The sequence below is a fragment of the Peromyscus maniculatus genome, chromosome 8 (genome assembly GCF_049852395.1).
Source record: "Peromyscus maniculatus bairdii isolate BWxNUB_F1_BW_parent chromosome 8, HU_Pman_BW_mat_3.1, whole genome shotgun sequence".
Taxonomy (NCBI): Eukaryota; Metazoa; Chordata; class Mammalia; order Rodentia; family Cricetidae; genus Peromyscus; species Peromyscus maniculatus.
The window spans coordinates 74,939,349-74,958,658 of NC_134859.1; the positions used below are offsets into that span (position 1 = coordinate 74,939,349).

A 19,310-nucleotide genomic window follows, 5' to 3' on the forward strand; every position below is an offset into this window, starting at 1 on the left:
TGCATCAATCGACCTTTAATGTCCAAAAGAGGCGTGGATGCAGAGCATAGATGTAGCAGGGTCTCAGCCCCTGCACCAGAAATGAGAGATGAACAAAAACTAGACACTTCCAACTGGCCAGAGTCTTGGAGGGCAGGGAGAAACACACATCTGGACGTTCGTTAAGAAAAAAAAAACCTAAAATCAAACATTCAATCTGGTACCCAGTGAAAGGTTTGCACAGGGAACTCAGTCACTAGTGCCCACCCTCCCTGCCAGCCCTGGAGGAAAAGAAAGCTCAATACACACTAAGGGCTTAGGGAAGGGACATTCTCCTGCCTTCCCCCATCCCGTACAGTGTCAACCCTACTCCATGTTCTGAATGTGATTCATGAGAACCAGCAGCTCAATTGGCAATGACAGTCCCACCCACCCCATCATGTCAACAACAGCCGAGGTTTCCCTTGCACTCTCTAGAAGGTCCTCCCACTCACAGCCCTTCTCCACCTCCTGACTCACGAGCTGCTTACTGTACTTCAGACCTGTTCCAAGGGGCCCCGCTCGGCCCTCCCTTCTTCCATTCCCACTTCCCACAAGAGGCTGGGACCAGCCAAGAGTTGCCCCTGCCCCCAGATCCAACTCCAGGGCAGATGGCAGTATGGCCATCTTGTCCTGGGTGACCTTCCCAAAAACTTCCCCAGGAACAGCCAGCCACAGGGCAAAGCGGGGTGTCCACACTAGATGGCTGAGGGGAGGAGGATGGTGTGACACCAACCTGTCCTCACCCCGACAGGCAACATAGAAGCCCACTTGGAACTAACTGTGCCCCCCACGTCCCCATACACCCTAGAGTCCACCTATCCTGCCCCTTCCCTCCCTTCTACCCCAGACCCACCCCACACACGCACACAGACGAACACAAACACACACAAGGAAGAATCCAGGGGACGCTGATTTGGTTTGATCGCTAAGACCTAACTAAGGAACTACAGTCACCAGGAGTTCCCTTGCCAGCCGACAGGGCTGCTCTAAGAGAACTGAGGAATGAGAAGAACCGAGGGCTAAGCGGGGAGCGGATGGCAGGAGGTAAAGGGGAAGAGTCAGGCTAACCCTACTCCCCACAGCCTTCTGTGTCATGGTGGCCGGGAGAACAGGGAAGGGAACCCACAAAGACACAGCCCTTACTTAGAAACCCTGACAGACAGACAGAGACAGCAAGACGAGTCTGCTCCCCAATCCCACACCACAGACACATCTCAGGGCTCTTAAAGACTGCACCCACCCACCCTGCCCCAAGCCGTAATAAAGTCACAGTTCAGTGGAATATTCTCCCTGGTACTAGAGCGATCCCCACCCAACCTCCTCTCCCTCTCCTTGCCAAGCCTACCACTGTCCTCACAGCCTCCGGCCCTCCTCCAGCAGCATCACCCCAGGAAGAGGCAGCTGCAGTGAGATCTCCACCTCCAGAGACCTGGTTCTAGCCCTCAGCCTCCTAGTCGCTCGGGCTTTGCTGAGGGCCTTGTATTTTATACAGGGAGAGAAAGAGAAAAGGAGGGTGGGAGAGACTTCCTAGTGCAGTACAACCAAAAAATATTTTTAAAGTCTTAAAAAAAATAAACATAAAGCAGCCTTCTTCCCCAGGCAACTAAACAGAAAGAAGTTTGGTTTTTGTTTACTGCGACACACACATGAAATCGAGTATACAGTCCATGCAGTAGCACAGCCATTGGAGAGGACTTCCTGATGCTGGCCCCAGTGCAAAACAGTCCCAGCAAGGCCGCCTGTTTGCCATCGCCGCCGCCGCCGCCGCCACTGACACCTTCTCCTCGGCCTCCTAGCCTGACTTGAAGAGGAGGATGGCGACTTGACCCAAGTAAAAATAGATGAAGTGCTTCGTCTCGTGTGTGACATAACTGCCAAAATTCCGGCCCACGATGCAGTGCCAGGTGGGGTTATACTTCTTGTCAAACTCCTAAAAGGAGAGAAACAGAGGGCCGGTCAGGCTGCTGACGGGGACTCAGGACCGGGTCCCTCCCAGCAGTTCCAGCACGTGTATCTAGTTGTTCCCGCCCATCTGGGCCAGTGTCCAACCCCAACCCTGCCACCCCAGCCCAGGGCCTCAGGGCTCAGGTCTAAGATTGGCAACGGCACTCGTCCTCATCAATAATGGACCGCCACAAAGGCTCCATTATTCCTCTCTGCCAAGCCTCTAGCACTCTACACCCTGATCCTCTCTCCATCCTCTAGTCACCCCACACCCAGACCTGCCCACCCTATGATTCCTCAAGATAATAATCAGAGAAACCAGGACGTCATACAGCATAGTAAAGGGGGACCTGGTCACTCACTGTCTCACACATTACTAAACCACCATTCCACCCAGGAACAAACGGGGACGACTGAAGTACCGGGGAACAGTTGTATGGCACATGTGTGATATGCCCACTAATGCCCTCCCTCTACACAATTCTCAGGCAAGCCCTGTGAGCCACCAGACAGTTCCCTAGCACACTGGGACTCAGCCCACACCCTTCTAGATAGACCCTTCCCCAAACTGCGAAAGGGCAATCGTCCTCCACCACGGGCACATCAAGGCTGCCTCACAGCTCTTGTCCACTGATGCTCCATATACCTGTCTAACTTCCTAACAGCACCCACACCACATAATTCTAGGAGGTACTAAGGAACAAAGAAAGGCAAATGTAACTCCAATCCTGATTCTAGACTGTCTGAAGGAGGAAAGCCATCACACACACACACACACTCACACTCACTCACACACACACACACCCCAGCCACATAAGGGTTCCTCCTCCTCCTCTCGTGCCGAGAGACTATGAGTCTATTTTCTCCCGCTGGGTGGACTGGCAAAGACATCAATCATGTAGGACTGACTGTGTACCCCTAGCTCCATACAAAGGGAAGTCTTCATGACTTCCAGGTCTGATTCTATCCTTCAAGGGTAGGAGAACAAACAAGAGTTCTGTGAAACTGGAGACCCCACTGAGCACATCTTACTACTAATGCAGACTGCCACCACACTCTTAGGCATCCTTTTTAGAAGTCCAGAGCTTAGATGACCAATGACCGGGCCTACACCTCTAGTTAAGGCATGGGTCTTGGGGGCTGGAGAGATGGAGAGCAGTTAAGAGCACTGGCTACTCTTGCAAATACCCCAGCACCCACACAGTGGCTCACAGCCACCTGAACTCCTATTCCAAACAATCTAATCCCCTCTTCTGACCTCCACATGTGTCAGACAGACAGACATGAAGGCAAAACATTCATACAATAAAAGATATAAAATAAAAAAACAAACAACAAAACACATGGGTCTTGACTGGAAATCAGGGGCCCATGCTATTACCCCTGGTTCAGCTGCCTCTTCAGTGGTAACCATTTCCGCTCAGGTATTCATTTAGGACTTTTTCTTCTAAATGTTTACATTTACTTGTTTATTGGAGGTGGTGGAGCATGCCACAGCACACAGGCGGAAGTTAGAAGACAACTTGCAGGAGTCCAGTATCTTCTTCCAACCATGTGGGTTTCCGGGATCCAACTCAGATCACCAGGCTTGGCAGCAACCACCCTTGGCCAGTGAGCCATCTCACCAGCCCCATTTAGGAATTTCTCAATAACCAAACTCTAATGTTGAGCCATTTTTATAAAAATTATATAGTCAGCCCTCTACATCTGTAGGTTCTAACCAACCATACATTTAAAATATTCAGGAAAAAAAAACAAAAAACTACACCTATGTTGAACCAGTACAGATTTTCTTCTCTATCATTTCCTAGTAGTCCCTACAGAAATCAAGAGACTGAATATTCAAGCTCGTTGGTTGGTTGGTTGGTTGGTTGGTTGTTTTTTTCCCCCCCTTAGCTTTTCCCAGACAGGGTTTCTCTGAGAAACAAGTCCTGTAACTTGCCATATAGGCCAAGCTGGCCTTGAACTCAGAGATCTGAGAATGTAGGGAGGGGGTTGCTAGAGTTGGCTCAGCAGTTAAGAACACTTGTTGCTCTTCCAAGGATCTGAATTCAATTCCCAGCACCCACATAATGGTTCACAACTATCTGTAACACCAGTCCCAGAGGTTCTGATAGCCTCTTCTGGCCTCCACAGGTACCAGGCATGCACTGTGGTACAGAGACATACATATAGACAAAATACCCATACACGTAACATAATTTTTTAAAAATAAGACAGAATATAGGGAGAATAGTAAATATTGCAGATATGCAGACCCTAAGTCTTTTTTAGGGAAAAGGAAATGGTTCATATCATGAGGATTATAAAGGATACACCACAGTAAATGATAAAGTTCCTTAAAAATCTGTTCATAATCATTCAGTATTCATTTAATGTTATTTAATTTTGAATACTGAATAGTTCTCAACTGGGACAGTAATATTAGTTCTGAAGTTTCTCTGCACAGTATTCCCTTCCCTAATGCCTTGCTGTGACATAATTATTTGTAAAACTAACACAGCATCAGCAGAGCTCTTATCAAGAATCATTAAGGTGAGTGCTTTGGCAATTCAGAATCACCCCCTAATCCAGCTGCTTGACACAGTTGCAGGGTGTTGTCTGAAGGGCTACACACCTCCTTTCTTAGAAGCTGCCTGCCGGACCCCCACCCCTCCACTGCAGCTCAGCTGTCGATCCTCATGCTCCTGGCTTACCTTCTTGATATAGGCAGCAATGTCCTTCTCTATGTTGTATTTCTCCATGGCCTGTGTGGCGCAGTCAACGGCATCCTGTTGCATGTCCTCAGACATGTCTGCGTTCTTGATCACTGCCTTCCGGTCAGACATCGTGGCACTGCAGTGGGAACAGAAATGTAAGGCTGACAACTTCTCAGTGTGGCCAAGAGACTGAGGTTGGGAGCCTCAGGGCTGGAGAGAACTACAGAAGGTGGAAACACATGAAACACAGACAAGAGACGTCAAGAGGAAGCTTATGCTGGGCATGGTGTATCACACCTTAAATCTCAGCACCTGGGAGACAGAAGTAGTCGGATCTCTGAGTTCAAGGCCTGCCTGGTCTTCAAAGGCAGTTCCAGGCCAGCCAGAGATACACGGTAAAAGCTCCATCTCAAAAAAAAAAAAGGGGGGGGGGAGAACACTTACAAGCTTTCAGCAGAAATATGGTCTTTACTTCTTGGAAATACAGGGCAAGTTTAAAAAGAAATGTAGATGTAAGATGTCATGTTTTAAAAACACACAAAAATGAATTGTTTAACTCCTAATAGATATGTATTTCATATACTCTGCACTGCAGCACAACACCGGTAGCCAAAGTGGACAACAAGGCACCCCCTGACTGTATCTTCCAGCAAGTTCATTACCTTCTTGTTTTATGCCACTGTCTAGAAAACGGGGATTGTAGCGTTATGCTAAGGATAAAACCAGAAGCTAACACCTAACAGATTAATATCATTGGTCTCACAGCAGAAAACACCTGCTAGAAAATTAGTGTCCCTGATTTCTGGTCCTGACTGTGAACACTTGTAGTCTTGAGGTCATCTGGCCTTCTGTATCGATTACATCCATTTTAGCAATGAGGTCAGCTCTCAATTGGAGGTTGTTTAAGAATTAACTAAGGTTATACGAGAGCATCTGCAAACAAGGAGAAGTCTATGCAAGAGGGCTGTCTGTCCATCAACCAGACTCAACCAACACCTGTTTTTATAAATCACAAGTTTTACAGGAAAACGTTAGCAGAGATGAGTCCTCAAGACTATTCTGCCCACAAAGCCTAAATAAAATATAAAACACTCACTGTCTCCTCATAGAAAAAAAGGCCGACTCCACTTTGGTACAAACAAAGGAGCTTCATACACAAGGTCTGGTGGCAAAGAGGCAATCATGACCTCTTAAATATTGGGGGCTGGCGCACCTCTAAGTAGAGAAGCCGTCACATGCCGTCACACCCCATCCTTCCGAGTTCCCACTCTCCTCACCACCACATTCCATCTTTAAAGTGCAATATAACTGCTGAATTCCAGAATTCAGTCACAGCCCCAACAATGGTTTGTCATTTCTCCGAATTTTTGCTTACTCACGTAAAAATGATTTTTATTCATTCAAAAAGCATTAATGAAGGGAAAAGTTAGAGAAATATCTTATTATCCTGACCGGAAAGCCGAGAACTTTCCCTTAAATAAAAGCAGGGCCAGGTGTGGTGGTTCACACCTGAAATTCTAACACTTGGGGGAGAGAGGTAGGAAGACCAGGCATTCAGAGCCAGCCTCAGCTACCATGAGACCCAATAAAAACTCAGAACCGAGGACCGAGGACAGGGATGGAAGAGGGTGCGCCGCTGACATGTGAGGACTAAGGAAAAGGTTGTTAATATTTTTATAGCCTTGTTTCATGGCCCAGCTTCCTGGGTCATGACATTCACCATCCAGCAGGCAACCAGACTTCCCAAGCTGATCCTGCATGGACGCTTCTCCCCTGGCAGCCTCTGGTTATGTGAGCTACTTTGTAACAAATGAAATGAGCCACAGAATCCTGCCCCTGTCCTTGACCCGTCCCATCATCACACACAGCAGTATTGATTCCCCTCACCTCAAGTCCAAAAGTGCCACTGGTTGTGGTCTAGCCCGATGGAGGAAAAAAAAAGATGCTATCCCTGAGTCAGGCTGACACACGGCTACAAGCAAGCCTGACTGCTCAGGGAGAGATTCCTGGTGTCGTTCCAAGCTGCTACTTATCTGAGTCCACACTACCCACTGGGTGAGATGAGAAGAACTCAGAACACCAAATGCACAGAATGTACACATGACGGCTGCCAGGCAAGGCAACCCTTGACTGAACCCAAGGCACCTTGGCCTGACACTGTCAAATGAAGCAAGACTTCTTCCCCTTAAGCCGACACTGGCTAGTGTTTAGATCAGAAGCCCCCAACCCCTTACCCCTGAGAAAATTTGGAGCTTCAAGGAATCTGTGGTGGTGAAGAAAAAAAGGTCAAGAGATGCTGCTGTTCAAGGCTGACTAGCTCTATGACCTTGGGCAAACAACCACATTTAAAAACAATGGCTGGAACGAGAGAAACGGGGCGATCTCCATGAGGTTTGAGCAAAGCAAAAGGCATCGATGTGTCTAGACCTTTCTAGAAGTGAAGAAACAACAATGTCACCCGGTGGCCTGTTCCAGGTTACCCACTCAGAAGGGGGCACTGTTTACAAATCCAGAGCTTGGGGGTGGAGCCTGGCTACAGACAACGAAGTATGAAATTGGCACCATTTTGCCCAAAAAAAAAAAAAAAAAGCTCACCTGCCTCACTGCCTCATTCAAGTCCAAAGGATCAACTTTGTCACAGTAATTAAAAGCTATTTTACTCTCCGAGAGAGAGCCTGCGATTACATAATGCTGGTCTTGTGACTACAATGCCACGATTCTTCACCCCTGGCCCCTCAGGCGTCGCAGAAAGGTGAGGCCGAGCCCCAGCAACCCCTATCCAAGGTGCCGGAGAGAAAGGAGAGGGAGCTGGATGCCCAGCCAGCCTTTCCTTCCCGGGGGAGGGGGAGTGGAGGGGGGGGGCAGCTGGGCCTCCAGATAAAAAGATGGCCAAAGGGCCCCAAGCCAGCTTCCTGAGTCACGAGCCGGTAGCTCCTGCGAAAACGAAAAGGAGCGCTCCAGGACAGTTCTCATCCTGTCTCCGGTCTTGCGACAAAAAAAGAAAGGCCAAGCCTCCAAATGCCACGGACTGCCTTGCACCATTCCTTAACATGTACACACGTTATTGCTTCGCTTTGGATTTCCAAAGGGGGCCGTACCCCCCACCCACCCACCCACCCACACACCCCCCATCCCGTCCTCCCGAGGGCAGCGATCACGAAGGGCAGCAGCATCTGGGGATTGAAAGAGCAGCATCCGCCGCCCCGCCGGGTCCGCAGGCCCCGGTCAGTCCTCCGCCCTCCCCGCGCCAGGCCTGGAGCGGCGCCGGAGTGACCGGGCGACCTCTCTCTCTGCAGGAAGGACGCCCCGGAGGGTGGCGGCGGCGGCGGCGGGAGAAGCCGCGTCATACCCGAGCCCTCTCCACCCGCTCGCCTCCGACCCCCTAGAGGCCTCCCCGCACCGCGGGGCGGGCTCCCCCGGGGGGCCGCGGGGCCTCCGGAGCTCGGGCCGAGCAGGGCGTAGGTAGATAGGGAGGGAGGGACGGAGGGAGGGCTGGCCCCCCGGGAGGGCCCCCCGGCTCACCGTCACGCGGGGCGAGTCCGCACAGGCCCCTGGGGAGCAGCGCTGGGCTGAAGCAGAGCGCGGGGCAGGGGCGGTGTCCCCTGGCTGGGCTCAGTCCTGCAGCAGCAGCCACTGCCGCCGCCGCGGTGTCCGCCTGCTCCCCGCAGCCCCGGGGCCGAGCGCTCGCGCCGCCGTCCGCCCTCCCGAGCTCCCCCGACCGCCCGCGCTCCGCCTCGCGCCGCCCGGCAGCCCGCCCGTCCCCGCTGGTGCCTCGCCGTCCGCTCCGCTCCGCCGCTGAGCGCGGCCGACGCGCGGCCCTGAAATAGAGCCCCGCCCCCGCCCCCCCGGCCGCGCGCGCCGCCGTCCGCGCTCCCCATTGGCTACGCCCGCCCGGCCCCGCACTGCGGGCTTCTCCCCGCGCCGCTCTCGCTCCACATCTTGTTTCCTCCCACAATGCCTCGGGCGCGGAGGAGGGGGTGGGGAAGGGGAGCTGGAGGAGGTGTTGGGGGGGGAGGGAGGCACGGGGAGGGGCTTTGGAAGAGGAGAAAGGAGCATGCCGGACCCCCCTTCTCCCCCACCCCACCTCTCTCGTCCCAAGGCTGCAGACGGCCAGTCTGGGGAGGTATAAAGAGAGGAGGCCCGGGAAGGGGAAGAGAGTAGGGGGGGCGTGGAGACCCCAGAGTCAAGGAGAAGAGTGGAGGGATGGAGAGCTCAGACTCAGAAAAAGAAGGCCCCCCCAGGTCCCAACTTTGGAAAGAGGCGGGGAGGGGACAGAAACCACTGGGGATGAGGGGACACACAGGACGCTGTCTGCCTCGGCTGACAGCACTTGTGAGCAGAACAGCCCAAGCCCCGTGGTGAAGGAAAGGCATCAGCAGTCAAGGGGCCCCCTTGCCCTCGCATCCTGGAAAGGTCTCTTGCTCCTGGCTCAGCCTTTGTTCCCGAATCTCATGGCCATTCTCCCTACCTGAGGCTGGGACCCTAACCACTATCTTCAAAAACAATGGAGGTACAGCCGCTGCCGTTTATGGCCCTTGGGTCCTTTGGGGATAGAGGTGTGAGAACCATCGGCCGTCAGTCGTCCCCACCTGTCCGGTTAAACAGGACCAGAAGGAACTGAACGGAAGGCTTATAGGTATGAGCTCTGAGGTGGCTTTAAAACCTCCATCCATTGGTGGCCCACGCTTTTAATCCCAACACTCACTCGGGAGGCTGAGGCAGGTGGATCTCTGAGTTCGAGGCCAGCCTGGTCTACAGAGCGAGGTCCAGGACCACCAGGGCTACACAAAGAAACCCTGTCTCAGGAATAAAAAAAAAAATGTAGACGGTACACAGATTCAGACCCCTTGCCAGGTCAGTTCCCTTGGGCTACAATTGGAAGACTTCAGGCAGCAGACACTGTGGGGTGTGCGTGTGTGTGTGTGTGTGTGTGTGTGTGTGTGTGTGTGTGTGTTCTCCAAGGTTTTTTTCATGCTATTTCAACCCAGGAGACGGACACCAGGAAATGTTTTTTTTCTTCCCAAACCTTGATTCACAAAGGGTCTATCTAAAGGGTGTGCGTAATAGAGTCTTCAGCGGGAGGTCAGACATTCTGGCCACTCTGGATGTTAGCAAATTGCCTGGCACCACTCCCATGTCCATCTTTTTCTCTCCCCTGACCTAAACCGTGAGTGAGAAGTCAGACTTGCTCTGGCCTTAGCCCGCCCTGCTTGGGAGTATCATAATTGAGTATTCATTATGTGTCAGACAAAATGGAAAATCATCCCCTCGGGTTTCTGCATTCCACAGCTCTGTCTTTTCCCATCTTCAGTCAGGGACTCAACCGGGCTAAGGCCTGGGGTATCCCTACATCCAGGGGGTATTCTGATGTAAGCCTGTATTAATGAATGAGGGGTGGGGCACATGTGGGGAGGGGCCAGAGGATGGATCATCCACCTGAGGCTTTTGTGTAGTAACACTTAGGGACTTCTTGGAGAAAGAGAGCTAATACCCTTTTTCCCCAACCTTCATTAGCTTCCAGCCCCTTCCAAGGTATGAAGGTCACAACTGTGATGTATGGTTGTACAAGACATTCACTGCCCAAGGACATCCAATGGAGAGAGCAAGTGAGAATGAATCTATAGCATACACTTGCTTCTTGGCATGTCTTGATACAGGCTGGCCAGCATTCCACCAAATGGCCTTTTCCAGGGTGCACAAAAGTGATTATGAGCTTTGATGACCCTAGTGTGTTCTCCCTATGCCTCTTGCCTGGAGTAGAGCAGAGAGAGATTAATTTTTTTGTTTGTTTGTTTTTTGTTTTTTGTTTTTCAGGACAGGGTTTCTCTGTAGCTTTGGAGCCTGTCCTGGACTAGCTCTGTAGTCCAGGCTAGCCTCGAACTCACAGAGATCTGCCTGGCTCTGCCTCCCAAGTGCTGGGATTGAAGGCATGCGCCACCACCACCCAGCAAGATTAATTATTCTTACTGTGCATTAAAATGGGTTGGAAATAGAAGATAAAACTCTCAACAAAAGTTGGACTAAGACTTGTGGCCCTTCAGAAATTTCGGTATTGAAGTGTGTGTGTGTCTGTGTGTGTGTGTGTGTGTGTGTGTGTGTGTGTGTGTGTGTGTGTGTGTGTTGGATGAGACTTGTTAAAAACAGTATGGTTTAAGGTTTAAGGCTGGGGATGTAGCTCAGTGGTAGAGTGAGGACTTGCCCAGCATGCTCAAGGCCCTGAGTTTGATTCCTGTTACAAACAGTAATATGGTTTATAGATAACAACTAACCTGTCTATCGCCCTCCCTCTGGCAGGTTCTAAGTGTTTCCAACGGAAGACATTCTATTCTACCACACTACACTGGTTTTCAGGTGAACTATTGCTGTCCCCCTTTGGGTGAGTCGCTATTAGCTTAGTGTAGTTGGGTAGTTTGCCTAAAGTCACCCAGCCTGTCACCTGCAAGATTTAAGCCCAGCCTGTCCCAAGTGCCGACAACCTTAGCCATTAGACTACTGTGCCACCTAACAGTGAGCTAAAAGTATAGAGGAGCGACTTGGCTCCCGGCCATGGTCCCCATGGAGGCAGAAGACAGTGTCAGAGCCCTGGAAATGGAGTTATAGATGGCTGTAAAATGCCATGTGGGTGCTCGGAATTGAATCCAGATCCTCTGAAAGAGCAGCTAGTGCTGTTAGCTCCTCAGCCCCCTCCAATGCCTTTTTTTTTTTTTTCTTTAAGACCAAGTCTCACTACGTAGCTCTGGCTGTCCTGGAACTCACTATGTAGATCAGGCTGGCCTCGAACTCACAGAGATCGCTCTCCCTCTGCCTCCCATGTGCTGAGTTTAAAGGTCTGCATCACCACTCCTGCCTCCAAAGTTCTTTTTTTTTTTTTTTTTTTTTGCCCAAACATTAATATCTCCAGGAACAGAGTTTAGGAAACTTCTCCTATACTAATTAATGCTATTTATGCAAAATGCTTACTACCTAAGATAATTACTAGGCAGCATTGCAACTATGATAATTAATATATTCCCCGAACTTGGTAGATGTCTCTTTGCCAGGGCTGTGTGAAATTGCCTGGTTTCCTGTTTCCTGGTGATCAGTCATGTCTTCTGACTTAGAACAGAAGGGTTGATTTCTGTCTCGTTTGTGGGCCCTTGACCCTCCGTCTGTTTTAATTTCAGGGGTCCTCAGACCACCCCTCAACTTACAAGTTTCACCCATATTCATGTTTTTTAAATATGGCCTGGAACCTGGACACTCTTCTCATCCTCGGATTTCTCCACACAGGCCCCTCAGACCACACACACACACACACACACACACACACACACACACACACACACCACATCTGATGGTTAGCAGTGTGGTTCCAGGAATGGATTCCTTTGGTTCTAACTTCTTTCTTTCCACCATTCAAAGCTGTGCTATGTGCATATTTGGCCAAGCTATTCAGATCACAAACTTTCCTTTTCTTCATCTATAAATTGGGAATTATGTCTGCTTTAAAGAGTTAAGGGGGAGCCGGGCAGTGGTGGCGCACGCCTTTAATCCCAGCACTCGGGAGGCAGAGCCAGGCAGATCTCTGTGAGTTTGAGGCCAGCCTGGGCTACCAAGTGAGTCCCAGGAAAGGCGCAAAGCTACACAGAGAAACCCTGTCTCGAAAAACCAAAAAAAAAAAAAAAAAAAAGAGTTAAGGGGGGGAATGCATGAAAACCCAAGTGCCTGGTCCACGTAGCTGGCAAATATTAGTTGTCATCACATTGTTTCCCTTCCCTGTAGTTCTTATCTCCACTCAAAGCCCCATGCACAAGCCAGAGCAGGGAATCTCCCTGGATTCGCATCTTCCTCTTAAACCCACCGCATATCCATCATGTTCTCCTCCTGGCTGCTTTTCCAATGCCTTACATCCAGCCCACTACTCATCACATCTTGGTTCCCTGCCTTTTACTCTAGCCCAGTGGTTCTCGGCCTTCCTAATGCTACAACCCTTTAATACAGTTCCTAATGCAGACCAGGCTGGCCTCAAACTCATAGATAACCACCTGCCTCCGTCTCCCACGCACTGAGATTAAAGGCGTGCATCAGCACTGCCCATCGAGTTCACTTATTTTCTACAAAACCTAAGAATATATGACCCCCCAACCATACAATTATTTCATCGTTACTTCAGCTGTAATTTTGCTACTGTTATGAATCGTAATGTAAATATCTGATATGCAGGATATCTGATGTGCGACCCCTGTGAAAAGATCCTTTGACCCCCAATGGTCTGCGCTACGGCAGGAATCTACAGCAGACGTTTCTTTCCTGTTCAGAATAAGGACTTTGCCCTTTTCCATAGCATGCCCCCCCCACCTCTCTGCACACACACCCCTCTGTTTGCCAGGTCTCCCCACACTTCCCATCTCATGCCTGCTGCTCCTCTAACACCTCAGCTGCCTGCATTTCCCACATGCAGATTCCACAATCTTTGTTCAACTGGCGCTTCCCTCTCCCCTTGAGAATAGTAGCTTTCCTCTCTGGCTTACTCTTAAATCTAAGATGCCTTCCTTCCCCAAAGCTCACAGGGGATGTGTACCTGTCGTGGGCTCTGTAATTTCCAGGGCTCATCACTAACCACTTCCTATTAAACTTGTCAGTCTTAGGTCGGCCCGTCGTTTCTTGAGGCTAGGGGGTCACATGAGAGTTCTGGGTATAATGAAGGACCTAACACAGTTCCTGAAACACGGGAAGTTTTCCTAGGTATTAGGTAAACTGGGCATGCCCATCCGCAGCTGAAAAGCACAATTGGAAGAACACGCCTTCCCTTCCAGGTGTCCAGGCTCCTGTTTTCTCTCTCCCAGAACCAGCAATACATGCTGTTTACACTGGGCTCTCCCTGCCCAGAACAAATTACCAGCTAAGATAAATCACTGTCAGCACTGGGGAAAGTCCAGCCTTGATTTAGAAATCGACTTCCTCCTCACTCTCTCCGGACGGTTTGACTGGGATCCTTAGGTAAACTCCAGCTGAATGGGTCACCCACAGGGTCAGGACCACAGGCTGTGGAGGTGACAGAAGTCATTTTGCCAAGCCCTTTATCAGGTGAATTACTTCAAAGGCTACAGGAAACTGGAGAAGGGTATGCCAGGGCTACATAGTGCATTCTGGTCCCAATGGCGCTGCAAATGAAACCCTTTCTTAGACTGAGATAGGGAAGAAGGGAGAGGAGAGGAGGGTGAGACGGAGGGAGAGGTTATGAACCATGATAAGGGAGACCTTGTCCTTCCTGTCATAAAAACATTCTCACTTTCTTATCCTCAGTCTCAGGGTGAGACAGGAACAGTGAGATGGGCTCATAAGAGATTTGTACAGGCCGGGGGGGGGGGTGGCGCACGCCTTTAATCCCAGAACTCGGGAGGCAGAGGCAGGCGGATCTCTGTGAGTTTGAGGCTAGCCTGGTCTACACAGTGAGTTCTAGGCGCAAAGCTACACAGAGAAACCCTGTTTCGAAAAACTATAAAAAAAAAAAAAAAAAAAGGAGAGAGAGATTTGTACAAATCCCCGCCCAACGATGCTGGAGATTGAATGCAGGGCCTCACACATGCTGAGCAAGTTCTCTGCCCTTCAATAGTATCCCTAGCACTTCTGTCTTCCTTTTATGAAATAATTTAAAAAAATTTTTTTTTCCTGTCTGGGCATCAAACCCAAGGCCTTGCCCATGCCAAGCAAGAAACCTATCACTAAGCCACACCCCCAGCCTTCTTTTGAGGATAATTTTGAAAAACATAAAAGCCAAATAAACAAACCAACCTGAAAATAAACAGTTTGATTCATCAGGCATACTAAAATGTAGTTAAGCTAGCGAAGAACTGGGAGGGGGGCGGGGAAGAGGGTCTTTTCACTAGGAAAATTACATTTCAACATAAGGTAGCCCTGCTTTCTTTTTTCCACGTTTATTTCTGGGTGAGCCCATGCTACGGTGCTCATGTGTGGACGTCAGAAGGCTAAGTGGATAGTTTTTGTCAATTTGATACAAACTAGAGTTACCTGGGAAGAGGGAAGGAACCTGGATTGAGGGGTTACTTCCATCAGATCGGCCTGTGGGCATGTCTGTGGGTCATTTTCTTGATTAATGATTGCTGCGGGACAGCCCAGCAGCTGTGGGTGGTGCCACCCCGGCCCTGAGCTGTCTAAGAAAGCGGACTGAGAGAGCCATGGAGAGCAAGGCAGTAAGCAGTATTCCTCTACGGTCCGCTCGGCTTTAGTTCCTGCCTTCCATGCCTGCCCTGATTTCCTCCGGTGAGGAATTGGTGCCTAGAAATAATGAAATAATAAGCCTTTCTTCCCCACGCTGCTTTTGGGCATGGTGTTTTTCACAGCTGTAGAAACCTAACACATGAACAAGTAGCAGGAATCATTCTCGCCTTTCACCATATGGGGCCCGGAGATTAAAGTCAGGTGTCCTGGGTTGGCCACAGGTGCCTGTACCTACTGAGCTACTGAGCCATCTTGTCAGCCCAAAGCTAACATCAAAAAAAAAAAAAAAAAAAAAAAAAAAAAAAAAAAACCTTTAAGGTGCATAACTTAGCGACTTTAAATATGTATTCACCTATCTTTGTAGCTAGCACCCTATCAAAATTTAAAACTTTTCATCATCCCCAAGAGAAAACCTTCTGGGTGTGGTAACCCATGACTTTAATCTCAGCACTGGGAGGTAGGCAGATCAATGAGTTCAAACCCAGCCTAGTTTACATGGCAAGTTCCAGGACAACCAGGGGCTATGTCAACTGTCTGAAAACAACAACAACAAGAATCATTACCATTGGCAGCTACTCTCCCATTCTCCCATTCCTTTCTAGTCTTTGCCAGTCTCCTTTCTACCACTCTGGACTTGCCCGTTCTGGACCTTTCATATCAATGGAATCATACAGTATGGGCTATTTTGTGGCTATTTTGCTGGTATAATGGTTTGCATGTTAAGTGTAAGCCAGTACTTTATGTTATGACAGTGATTCCACTGAACGAGTATATTATACTTTGTTTTCTCAATAGTTGATGGACATCTGAGTTTTTCTGTTCTGGGCATCAAACCTAAGGCCTTGACCATGCTAAGCAAGAAATTCATCACACTTTCTAACTCTTTTGCTGTTATTGTTGTTTTCTTTTTTTGTTTTTTGTGAGACAGGGTTTCTCTGTGTAGTTTTGGAGCCTGTCCTGGATCTCACTCTGTAGACTAGGCTGGCCTCGAACCCACAGAGATCCGCCTGGCTCTGCCTCCCAAGTGCTGGGATTAAAGGCGTGCGCTACCGCTGCCCCGCTACTTTCTAACTCTTATAAATAGGCTGCCAGAAAGATTAGTGTGGCTAAAGTCTTCATTTCTTTTGGTTATGGAATTCCTCTCTCTAGGAGTGGAATTGCTGGGGTTTTATGGCAACTTCATGCTAACCTTTCAAGGAATAGCCAGACTGTTTTCCCAAGCAACTATACCATTCTACATTGCTACAGGTCGTTTAGAAGGTTTCCGTCTATGTCTTCATCAATACCTACTATTTGACATCTGTTTTTATTTGTTTGTTTGTTTGTTTGTTTGTTTGAGACAGGGTTTCACCATGTATCTCTGGCTGGCCAGGAACTCATTGTGTAACCCAGGGTAGACTGGAACTCAAGAGATTCCCCTGCCTCTGCCTTCTGAGTGCTGAAATTAAAGGTGTGCGCCACCACCGCCTGCCATATGTGTATGTATGTACAAATATACATGTATTTGTTAATTTTGACGTAGATTTTATGTAGCCCAGGCTGGCCACAAACTGTGTTTGTTGTCAAGGAATTTCTCCACCTCCTGCCTCTACTTCCCAAGTGTTTGGATTACAGCCATGTACCACACACCACATTTTAATTATTGGACTTTTTTAAAAAGTGTGTGTGTGTGTGTGTTAAAGGACAATTTGTGGGAGTCAATTCTCTTCTTCTACGATGTGGGACCCAGGATCCAACTCAGGTCATCAGGCTTATCTGCTGGACAAATTATGTGACTTCTTTTTGTTTGTTTTGTTTTTTAAGAAAGCGTTTCTCTGTGTAGTCCTGGCTGTCCTGGAACTAGCTCTGTAGACCATGCTGGCCGCAAACTCAGAGATTTGCCTGCCTCTGCCTCCCCAGTGCTGAGTAAAAGTATGCACCACCACCACCTGGCGATTACTTCTTAGTTGTAGACAGTCTGGTGGCTGTGAAGTGGTATCTCATTGTGGTTTTCATTTGTTTCTTTGACAGCTAACAGTGTTCATCATCTTTTCTCACGTGTTTACTATTTGTATATCTCATTTGGAAAAATGTTTGCTAGCATCCTTTATCTATTTTTAAATTAGATTACTAGCATGATAACTTATTGAGATATATGTATTTTAAATTATTTTTATTACTTTTAATTATGTGTCTCTGTATGTGAGTGCAGGTGCCTGCAGAGACCAGAGGAGTCGGATCCCCTGGAGCTGGAGTTACAGGTGGTTGTGAGATGCTTGATCTGGATGTTGAGTGCTGGGAACTGAACTCAGGTCCTCTGGAAAAGCAGTATGTGCTGTTAAGCTCTGAACCTTCTCTCCAGCCTCCTTGTATTATTTATATTATATATATATATATGTATATATATATGTATGTATGTATGTATATATATATTTTTCTAGATACTATACCCTCCTAAGACCCATGGTTTATAAATATTTTCTCCTTTTCTGTGGGTTTTATTTTCAGTTCCCTGACAGTCCTTTGAAGCACAAAAGTTTTAAATTTGGACAAAATACAGTTTGTCTGTGTTGTGAAATATTAATTTAAGATGTGCTATATTTGTTTAATGATGTAAAGATGTGTTGCATTCTTTTATGCTGCATTTGTTTAACTCTGTGAAGCTGTGTTACTTTGCCTATCTATAACACCTGATGGTCTGATAAAGAGCTGAACGGTCAATAGCTGGGAAGAGAAAGGATAGGTGGGGCAGGCAGGCAGAGAGAATAAATAGGAGGAGAAATCTGGGAAGAGGGATCAAGGAGTGAGAAAAGAAGGGGCCAGCCATCCATCAAGACATGGAATAAAAAGGAGAGAAAAGATATATAGAAATAGAGAAAGGTAAAAGCCCAGAGGCAAAAGGTAGATGGAATAATTTAAGAAAAGCTGGCAAGAAACAAGCCAAGCTAAGGCTGGACATTCATAAGAAAGAAGAAGACTCCGTGTGTTTATTTGGGAGCTGGGTAGTGGGCCCCTCAAAGAGCCAATGATTTAAAACAAACAAACAAACAAAGCAGCAACATGTCTGTGTTTTCTTTTCCACTTATGCTTTGATATCATGTGATCCCCAAATTACAAAGGTTTACTCCTGTATTTTCTTCTAAGAGTTTTAGTGCTTCCATTTTCAGGTCAGTGATCTGATTTATTCATTTATTTTTAGACAGGGTATATAGTTGTGGCTGGCCTGGAACACAGAGATCTGCCCACCTCTCTGCCTCCTGAGTGCTGTGTTTAAAAGTGTATGCCACTAGACCTGGCCTGGGTGAATTTTTATATGCATGTAAGGTAGGGTCCATATCCTTGTTTTAGATGTGATATCCAGTTATCCTGTGTCATTAACTGAAAAGACTTGTCTTGAGACCCTTGTCAAAAATAACGACTATAGGGCTGGAGAGATGGCTCGGAGGTTAAGAGCACTGACTGATCTTCCAGAGGTCCTGAGTTCAATTCCCAGCAACCACATGGTGGCTCACAACCATCTGCAATGAGATCTGGTGCCCTCTTCTGGCCTGCAAACATACAGGCAGACAGAACACTGTATACATTAATAAATAAATAAATCTTTAAAAAAAATAACGACTATAAATGTGAAAGTTTACTTCTGGACCGTCAGTTCCACTTCGTTGACCTAGTATCGGCCTTTCTGCCGGCACTGAACTGTTTCCATTACTGAGCAGCCAATGGACTCCCCCAGCTTTGCCTTTCTTGGGGTTTGGTTGGGGGAAGCAGAGCAGCCTTAGCTGTGCACACCTTGGCACTTGGGAGACTGAGACAGAAGGAGCATGAGTTCCAGGCCAGCCTTGGCTACATAGAGAGTTCTAGATGAGCTTGGGCTGCATGGAAAGACACTATTTCAGACACAAACACAACCCACTGATCATTCTGGGTCTTTTGAATTTATAATTTATCAGTTTATATTAGAAACCCTAGTTGAGGGGGGTGAAGGGGTAGCTCGGTGGTTAAGAATGCTTATTGTTCTTCCAGGGACCAGTTCACAACATCCACACCAGGCTGCTCACAACTGCCTAGAATGCCATTTCCAGGGGACCCCACACACTCTGGTCTCCAAAGGCACCTACATGCATACGGTGCACATAAACTCACACAGGCATACACATAAATAAAAATAATTTTTTTTAAAACTCTAGTTGATATTTTAATGGGGATTGTATGAAATCTGGGAAGTACTGCCAGCTTGGCAATATTAATTTTCCTATGTTCTCAAGATAGTTGGAGACATACATATCAACACAGGTGGGACTCCACTGAGACATGTGATTAGGAATGAGCCAAGTGCTCGGAAGGCACAGAGTTGGAGGCAACCACTTTGCCTGAAGAACCGGGGAGCAGAAGAGCTGACATTTGATATAAAAAGAGGGTGGGGTTTAGGGGGAAAGGAACATTCTT

The 19,310-nt window shown here is 48.3% G+C and overlaps 1 protein-coding gene and 1 long non-coding RNA gene across 3 annotated transcripts in view; one reads left to right on the top strand and one right to left on the bottom strand.

Annotated features, from left to right (window-relative positions):
- Window positions 1-19,310, bottom strand: part of Dynll2 (dynein light chain LC8-type 2) — a 20,559-nt gene continuing 1,249 nt past the window's right edge. The window contains exons 1-3 of one of the 2 annotated variants that reach the window (XM_006972036.3): window positions 8,187-8,449; window positions 4,662-4,800; window positions 1-1,951 (exon numbers count right to left, since the gene is read on the bottom strand). In XM_006972036.3, the coding sequence (XP_006972098.1) occupies window positions 1,814-1,951; window positions 4,662-4,793 (270 nt within the window). In that variant the 5' untranslated portion in view covers window positions 4,794-4,800; window positions 8,187-8,449 and the 3' untranslated portion in view covers window positions 1-1,813. Of the gene's footprint in view, window positions 1,952-4,661; window positions 4,801-8,186; window positions 8,450-19,310 lie in introns of those variants that run through there. The other variant, XM_042282585.2, reaches the window with a different exon arrangement.
- The window catches only part of LOC121831409 (uncharacterized), a 26,936-nt gene continuing 16,338 nt past the window's right edge, over window positions 8,713-19,310 (top strand). The window contains exon 1 of the long non-coding RNA XR_013041833.1: window positions 8,713-9,300. This is a non-coding gene — a long non-coding RNA (uncharacterized LOC121831409). The remainder of the gene's footprint in view (window positions 9,301-19,310) is intronic.